The 8,647-nt window shown below is 44.6% G+C and overlaps 1 protein-coding gene and 1 long non-coding RNA gene across 4 annotated transcripts in view; one reads left to right on the forward strand and one right to left on the reverse strand.

Moving 5' to 3' along the window:
* rps6ka3b (ribosomal protein S6 kinase, polypeptide 3b) overlaps window positions 1–8,647 on the forward strand; it is a 77,434-nt gene that overhangs the window by 42,790 nt on the left and 25,997 nt on the right. For all 3 annotated transcript variants that reach the window (XM_032504524.1, XM_032504522.1, XM_032504523.1), the window contains 2 exons: window positions 6,767–6,883; window positions 8,133–8,214. In XM_032504524.1, coding sequence (XP_032360415.1) covers window positions 6,767–6,883; window positions 8,133–8,214 — 199 coding nt within the window. The remainder of the gene's footprint in view (window positions 1–6,766; window positions 6,884–8,132; window positions 8,215–8,647) is intronic.
* LOC116672641 (uncharacterized) overlaps window positions 2,796–8,647 on the reverse strand; it is a 17,562-nt gene continuing 11,710 nt past the window's right edge. Inside the window, exon 3 of the long non-coding RNA XR_004327609.1 lies at window positions 2,796–2,807. This is a non-coding gene — a long non-coding RNA (uncharacterized LOC116672641). The remainder of the gene's footprint in view (window positions 2,808–8,647) is intronic.

Raw genomic sequence — 8,647 nt, forward strand, 5'->3', positions numbered from 1 at the left:
TGACCCGAATACCATACAAGGGTTAAACCAATCACAATTGTCTTGGGGGCGGGGCTAAGCGCCGGATGGAGCAACGGCGTCTCTGCAAATGTTTTGGTGGAACGTGTGTACGTTCAAAAGTAGTTTTAGTCGCACAACAGAAAACTCAAATTGGACAGATAGTTAGCTGAGCACAGTGCTGGATTTACCTGCTGAGACTGAGGACCAGGGGAACCATAGTCCTCAGATTGGACAGATAGTCTAGCTAGCTTTTGGATTTACCCGCAGAGATCTGAGGACAGGTGAACCATAGTCCTCAGATTGGACAGATAGTCTAGCTAGCGGTCGGATGTACCCTGCAGAGATCTGAGGACCAGGTAACCCTAGCCTCAGATTGGACAGTAGTCTAGTAGCGGTCTGGATTTACCCTGCAGAGACCTGAGGACAGGTAACACATGTCCTCAGATTGGACAGATAGTCTAGCTAGCTGTTGGATTTACCCTGCAGAGATCTGAGGAAGGTAACCATAGTCTCAGATTGACAGATAGTCTAGCTAGCTGTCTGGATTTACCCTGCAGAGACCTGTAGGCCAGGTACCTAGTCCTCAGAAATCAGCCGCAGGTTAGAGCGCCAACACAGAGACAGAGGACGGGGACGGACATCCGGGCCGAAAATGACCTGAATAACCTGAATTATCGTGTAAATGAAACGGCGTCGATATAGACTAACTGGAGACTAAATACAAGCCTAGTTAAAAGTCCTAGTTTTGATGCTCACATTGATTTCACGTTTAATCAGCGTAGTGGTGTCCAAATCGTCTTGGGTGCTGCGCTTTAGCCTTATAATGGTTGGAAAAAAAAACCAGGTCTAAAAGTACTCTATTACAACTAATAATCCTGCATGTACTTAAAGTACTCGTGAGCAGCTGAGAGTTTTAGAAAAACTTCACAATTAGTAAATCTCCCTGCAACCAGACTCGTGTGGATTTCTCCGTCTGACCAGCAGATTTAAAACGTGTGCATGAGTACATGATGATTTAATTTGATGTCTGTAATAGGTCCGATGGGGAGGTCTGCTGCTGTGTGCAGAGCAGTGTAACAGCACGGCTCTGATTCCCTCTGCTCACGAGGCCTCTTAATTAGTCTTGATGGCGGACGGACGATCCAGCAGTAAAGATAGGGTACGCTTGGTTCTAGTAACCCAGCAGTAAAGATAGGGTACGCTCGGTCTAGTAACCCAGCAGTAAAGATAGGGTACGCTTGGTCTAGTAACCCAGCAGTAAAGATAGGGTACGCTTGGTCTAGTAACCCAGCAGTAAAGATAGGGTACGCTTGCGTCTGTAACCCACGTATAAGATAGGTACGCTTTAGTCTAGTACGCGCACGTAAAGTAGGTACGCTGTTGTCTAGTACCCAGCAGTAAGTTAGGGTCGCTCGGTCTAGTGAACCCAGCGGTAAAATAGGTACGCTTGGTCTAGTAACCCAGTAGAGATGGGTACGCTTGGTCTAGTAACCACAGTAAAGATAGGGTACGCTTGGTCTAGTAACCCAGCAGTAAAGATAGGGTACGCTTGGTCTAGTAACCCAGCAGTAAAGATAGGTACGCTGGTCTAGTAACCCAGCGTAGACTCGGTACCTGTCTAGTAACCCGAAAGAAGTACGCTGGTCTAGTAAACCAGCATAAAGATGGGTACGCTTGTCTGAACCCCAGTTAAAGATAGGTACGTCGTTCTAACCCAGCAGTAAAGATAGGGTACGCTGTCTGAACAGAGTAGCTAGTACGCTTGGTCTAGTAACCCAGCAGTAAAGATAGGGTACGCTGGTCTGTAACCCAGCAGTGAAGGTTGCTTGGTCTAGTAACCCGCGTAAAGTGGGTACGCTCGGTCTAGTAACCCAGCGTAAAGATGGTACGCTTGGTCTAGTAACCCGCAGTAAAGATAGGGTACGCTCGTACCCGCAGTAAAGATAGGTACGCCGCTAGTAAACCGCTAGGATAGCTACGCTCGTGAGTAACCCAGTATTAAGAGAGGGTACGCTTGGTCTAAGTAACCCAGCAGTAAAGATAGGGTACGGTTGGTGCTGTAAACCCGCAGTAACATAGGGTACGCTGGTCTAGTAACCCGCAGTAAAGATAGGGTACCTTGGTTTTTACCCGTCATTAATAGTGCTCCTAGTCCGTCAGTAAAGATAGGTACTCTTGTATCCCGTTGGTGTATACCCAGCCTTAAGATAGGGTACATTTTTCCAAACAATGACTGCTACACATTGTATGATGCATGTATTATAAATGTGAGCATATTTGGAAAAATGTAATGAAATAAATCTAGCTTAAAAGCCCAAGGTGGCATCCTCAAATGTCTCGTTTTGTCCACATCTCAAAGATACAGTACTCAGATTACTATCACAGAGGAGCAACGACGCTAGAACACATTCAAGAAGCTGGAATCGGAGGATTTTTTAATTTAATAGTTGACAACTAATCGATGAATCAGTTCATCTTTGCAGCTCTTGTTCAATTTAATTTTAACGTCACTTACTTATACTGCAATTTTTTTGTTGTTGTACTATGGCAACCGCACTTTACTTTACAAATCCTTTATTTGACGCCACTTTACTTCAGTCTACCTTCTGTTCATTAACTACTGGTTGCCTGTTTTTCTTGTGTGTTTACGTCTGTTTGGGAATTTCCCCGCTGTGGGATGAATAAAGTTTTATCTAATCTAATCTAATCTAATCTAATCTAGTTACAGTCCCACTCAGCGGGGTGCATTGCTAAAGACAGACGAAGAAAGTCCGACATTAACGTTCAAACTGTCAAATCTGTTTGAGCTAGTTGTCGTGAGGAACCACAGGAGCCGAGTCTTTAGAAAACTGAAAAAGAACAAGACAAAATCAAGACATGACATGATGAAAACGGATATAATACGATCAAAAGCTCCAGAATCAACTGCTGTTTCCAAAATCAAGAATAAACCTAGAAGCTCAGTTACTTTCTTTGTTATGTTTCTTATTTACTGACCAATCCAACGCTCAGACACAGGATTCAAAATGACAGTTTGTTTTAGCTGCAGAAGTAGATTAAAATCCTAAATTAACCACCAGTGACGTTGTTGTTGTTGTTTTTTCTTTTTCATGTGTGGAATGGAAATTTCCTTTATTAATGGGCGGAAGAGTTCAGGTGGAAGCTGTGAATGTGTGTTTGAATGTCTGCACATTTGAGATGGAAATAAACACTAACAAGTGCAATAACAGGTTAGAGAGGTGTGTAGGTGTGTGTGTGTGTGTGTGTGTGTGTGTGTGTGTGTGTGTGTGTGTTGTGTGTTTGCGTATGGGGTGTTTAGGTGTGTTAGGTGATGCTGTGTATTGTGTATGTATGTAATGTGGGGTGTATGTCGGTGTGTGTGTGTGTGTGGGTGGGGGGGGCGTGTGCAGCGTGTGTGATCATGTTTATTTTTGTGTGTGTGCCGCGTGTACGGGCATATGCAAGTGTTAAGTGTGTGGGTTCGCGTGGTCCGCATAGCATGTGTTTAACGTGTGTGTGTGTGTGTGTGTGTTTGTGTGTGTTTTTCTGAGCAACAGTTCAATAACAGGGTTAGAGAGGTGCTGTTGTGTTGTCTGTGTCTTGTGGTTGTGGGTGTGGTCTGTATCATGTTGTTTTGTGTGTTGAGCGCGTTTACACATATGTATGTGTTGGTGTGTGTGTGGTGGGGTTGGCGGGCATTTGCAGGTGTGTGTAGCATGTGTTATGTTGTGTGTGTGCGCGTGTACGCATATATATGTGGTATCATGTGTTAGTGTGGGTGTGTGTGTGTGTGTGTGTGTGGTGCGTGCGTGTACGTACGTGGTTGTGTTGGTGTGTGTGTGGTGTGTGTGTGTGTGTGTGTTTGTGGTGTTTGTGTGTTTGTGTATGATGTTGTTAAGGTGTGTGTGTGGGGGTGTGTGTGTGTGTGTGTGACGTTTATATGTACGTGTGTGCGTGGGGGTACACCTGTTGTGTGTGTGTGTGTGTGTGTGTTGTGTGTGTACACGGACGTACGTTTGTGTATGTTGTGTGGTGGGTGTGTGTGCGTGTGCGTGTGTGTGTACATGTGTTTCTGAGCACAGGTGCAGGGCTAGCGGTTCTCATCCGCGTGATTAAGAGGTGCTACATGAGCGTCCTGTCGCTCCGGCTCTGATCCTCCATCTGTGGTCTGACTCACGCTCACTAACACACATGAACATTCAACATTCCTCATCAGCTCCTCATCTTTTCAAACATTTCAGGAGCCATGTTCTCTCAGCAGCCTCCCAACTCTGCGTTTGTCTCCGCGGCTTCTCCTGACGGAGGAATCCCCATATTTACATACGGCGCTTTGATGTTTTACGCTCGATGCTGACGACATGCAGAGCGAGGCTATTTTTTGATACTCTTACATTAACAAATATAATAATAATAATTTTTTTTTTTGACGAAACCCAAAGCTCTCAAGGTTGTTTTTAACACAAAAAAGGCGTACGAGAAGCTTGCCTCAACAAACTTATGTCTAAAATTGGCCACATTTTGATTTAAATCTAAACTATCTGATCAAAGACTCATTTAACAACACACATTTAGTGATTAAAACACATTTAGTCGACTCCACTTTATGTCAGAGGGAAATACTGTTCTTTTTAATCCCCTACATTTATCTGACAGCTACAGTATCTAGTTAGATTTCAGAGTAAGATTTTCAATTCATTTTTAAACGTTCTAAAGTAGATTTAGAAAAAGTAGAAACTCCCCATCCTCAGTGTATTTAGTAGGTACAGTTGGTTTTAATTCATAATGTGTTTAATGAAAAGCCATGCAGGAAATGTGAGGAGACATCTAGCTCACTGTGATGCAAAAATAATCCAAAATAATGTTAAGTTTTTGTTATGTTATATAGAACGGCCCCTTTGAGTGTGCTAAATATATAGTGCACTGAAAAGGAGCCATTCTGCAATACGTGGGCTTTTATTTTTGATGCTTTAAGTAGATTTAGCTGATGCTTTTTGACTTTAAAAGGCAGGACTTTTACGTGTAGTATTTTGTATTTTGTAGGTTTTGGTACTTTTACTTCAGTAAAGTACCGTATGTGAATATGTAAAATGTAAAGCACATATGGCTGCACCCCTCGCTGCAGTCTGACCTTTTCCCATGAGGACGAGACGGAGAGAATTAGAAAAAGAGAGGTGCAAACCACAGAGGAGAGGTGAGAACTGTTCAAATAAAGACAGGAAAAGTGAGATAAAGTGGGAGGGAGGGAGAGAGGCGTAGATGTCTCTGAGGGAAAGAGAAAGTGGGAGAGAGAGGTAGATACAGACGAAGAGAGGGAGAAGGACAGATAGAGGGAGGGAGGAGCGTTCAGCTGGCGCCGGCTCCATCCTGTAGCCTCGCAGTTAATGCACAGGAGCATGTTGGCGCCACAGAGCCTGATCCGTAGACGGGACTACAGGACCCACAATGCACAGGGACACCCGGCAGCCAGCAGGTCACCCACCTGGGAGGTACAGGTACGGTGGAGGGAGAAGCGACGGAAATAATAATAAGAGGAGGAGAACGCTGGACAGAGAATGACAGAGAGAAAGGATGGATTGGGCAGCGAAGAGCAGAGAGGAGGATGGGATATGTAGTCTGGATGTGTTTACTTGCTTGGTTTATTGCTTTAATATCCAGAGTACACAAAGCAAAAAGCTAGGAGGCTTTGAAAATAGTTTGAAGGAGGGATGATGTCACTGAGTACAGTCACACAGTATGGTGTCATTAGTCACTCACAGCTACAGCGGGAAGCAGGTATTGCTATTATTGGTGGCTCCATGACAACCGTGCATCCATATGAGTGTGTCCCGTTTAAAAGTGTGTGCGTGTGCGTGTGTGTGTGTGTGTGTGTGTGTGTGTTTTGTGGTTTCCCACTGAGCGGATGACGAACATTGGAGAACCTGTTGTGTAATTCACCGAGATGAGAAGAAGGGCGAAAGGAAACAAAAAAGAACCTGCTCACACACATGACATAACATCGCTGCTCTTTAGGATCTTGTGTTTGGGATTTCATAAACAGCATTTCCCAGAATTCCTTTCATTATTAAACACCCAGAGTACCCGCCTGAGCTTGCTGCATCCAGCTGTTGTTGTTGTCGAAACGGTTATAGATTTTTTTTAAACCACCCTGGGACTTTCCTTAGCGGAGAAACTAGAACTTCTACCTTTGAGGTGATTAGTTGTCACAGTTTTTGAGTTTTTCATGCTGAATGACTTGAAAACCTATGAAACCAATGAGCACGTCTCTGACTTAAACCAGATTTAAAGTGGTGCTTTTACATGATACTTTGTGGAGAAACTCAGTTTCACAGATCGTCTAATAAATCAACTAATCAATTAGTCGACTAAATGTTGTGTTAGTCTACTAAGAATTTCTGTAATGGACGACTGCCCAGGGAGAAACCTAACCCGTCTTGCGGCTCACTGCCTGCAATGCATTCTGGTCTATTGAGACTAAAAATAGTTGATAAAATTCTTTTCTCAGAGGTCACCGGTCATTTTTTGAATTTTACCAAGAACATAAAATGTGTTTTATTGATATAATCCACTGCAGACAAGTTAATAGTTAAAAGAATGTATTACTGATCTGGACACTGTGTGTGTCTGTGTCTGTGTGTGTGTGTGTGTGTGTGTGTGTGTGTGTGTGTGTGTGTGTGTGTGTGTGTGTGTGTGTGTGTGTGTGTGTGTGTGTGTGTGTGTGTGTGTGTGTGTGTGTGTGTGTGTGTGTGTGTGTGTGTGTGTTTTACAGGATGATGTGCCAATCAAGGAGATCAATATCACTCATCACGTGAAGGAGGGATCAGAGAAAGCAGATCCGCGACAGTTCGAGCTCCGCAAAGTCCTGGGACAAGGTTCTTTTGGCAAGGTGTGTGTGTGTGTGTGCGTGCGTGCGTGCGTGCGTGCGTGCGTGCGTGCGTGCGTGCGTGCGTGCGTGCGTGCGTGCGTGCGTGTATATACAGTCAGTGCTTTTGTGTGTGAGTGGGCTTTAAGTGTGTGTGTGAGTGTGTAAACGTGGGTTTTCATTTCCACTCAAATCCCTGTAGTGTTTCCCTTGTGATTGTGTTTTTGAGAGCTTGTTACCGTGGAAACGGCAGGCTGCGGGCCCTTCACACTCCCGCTCCGTATCATCGTCTTTATGAATGAACAATTAGCCTCCAGCTTGGGCACCGTGTGTGTGTGTGTTTGTTTTTGTTTATGTTATTCTCCGTAAGTGTGACCTAGAAATGAAAGGAGGCTAACCCAAACAAACTTCAACACACACACACACACACACACACACACACACACACGCACAGTCTCAGATACACACATTAAAAGTGCACTATGAGTTCTTGCATGGTTTAAGTGGGATTTAATTTTTGTCTCAAATCGTAGGCATCTCTCCTTAATCCGCTAGCAAACGTCAAACGAACACTAGAGGCACAGCATAGGCACTGAAATACAACAAACCACTCCAGCCAATCACTGATAAGATGGGGGGGGGGGGGGGGGGGGGGGGGGGGGGTTAGTGACAGTTAGAGCAGTGACAGACCAACCCGACGGCTGACCGTCGGACTGACCGCCTCCCCGAGTACGCCAAAAAAGTCTCTGCCTCAAAACACACCGAAACGCCGCCGACTGCCGAGGGCAGCTGATTGGACGAACCCGTCACAGGGGTCTGGTTTCTCCGGAAATTCAAAGTCAGACTGTCGTGGCGGCTCGTTCAGAATACGATCTCATGTTGCTGAATCTTCATTTTCAGATCCACAAAGGTCCGTTTAAAAGATTTTCGGCAGATTTTGAGAGACTCTAGTCCCGCTCCTCCCGCTCGTCATTTCCAGATTAGCACTCCACCAATCAGATTGGTCATTTGAGTCTGACCGTCGGCAGTGCCCGCCTCCCGACCGAGCATGTTAGGTTGGCCAAAATGAAGGCGGACGGCCCAGAACACACCAACCAGACTCGAGTCACCATGCAGGAACTCATGGTGCACCTTTAATACTTAGACACACTGAGTAACCACACAGGACGTTACACTCTCCACACACACTGAGATTACATCAATAATGCATCAGCGATTGATTGTTTTGTGTGTGTGTGTGTGTGTGTGTGTGTGTGTGTGTGTGTGTGCGCAGGTGTTTCTGGTGAGGAAGATCACCGGGCCAGACGCCGGTCAGCTGTATGCCATGAAAGTCCTGAAGAAAGCGACGCTAAAAGGTACAAAGAGAGACAAAAAGAGACTGTTCCTCAAGAAAATTAGACATTTGTCAATTAAGGAAAATGTGATTCCACATAATTTTCAACTATTATCATTTCTGTATCTGTCTCTAAAACAGTGACAAGCTTAAAAACTCACTAAAGAAGAACTAAAATCACTAGATCTGAAAAATGTAGGTCAGTTACATTCTCTTGGCATAGGTGGTGCCCAAAATGTCTGCAGGAAAAACACCGTCTTAGACCATAAATCTGTATTTTTCTTATTGTCAACAAATCCCGTGAAAAATACCCAAACCAACTGTGAATGAATCTACTACCAAATACTGTTTGGGTATCACAGCCCGACGTATCTTCTCCCTCGTCAGAGCACAAAATGTGGATTAATCCGCCGCTGAAAATAGTCCCCGACAAATGCACGTTTCCTCCTGTTTTT

This window comes from Etheostoma spectabile, chromosome 22, assembly GCF_008692095.1.
Source record: "Etheostoma spectabile isolate EspeVRDwgs_2016 chromosome 22, UIUC_Espe_1.0, whole genome shotgun sequence".
NCBI lineage: Eukaryota > Metazoa > Chordata > Actinopteri > Perciformes > Percidae > Etheostoma > Etheostoma spectabile.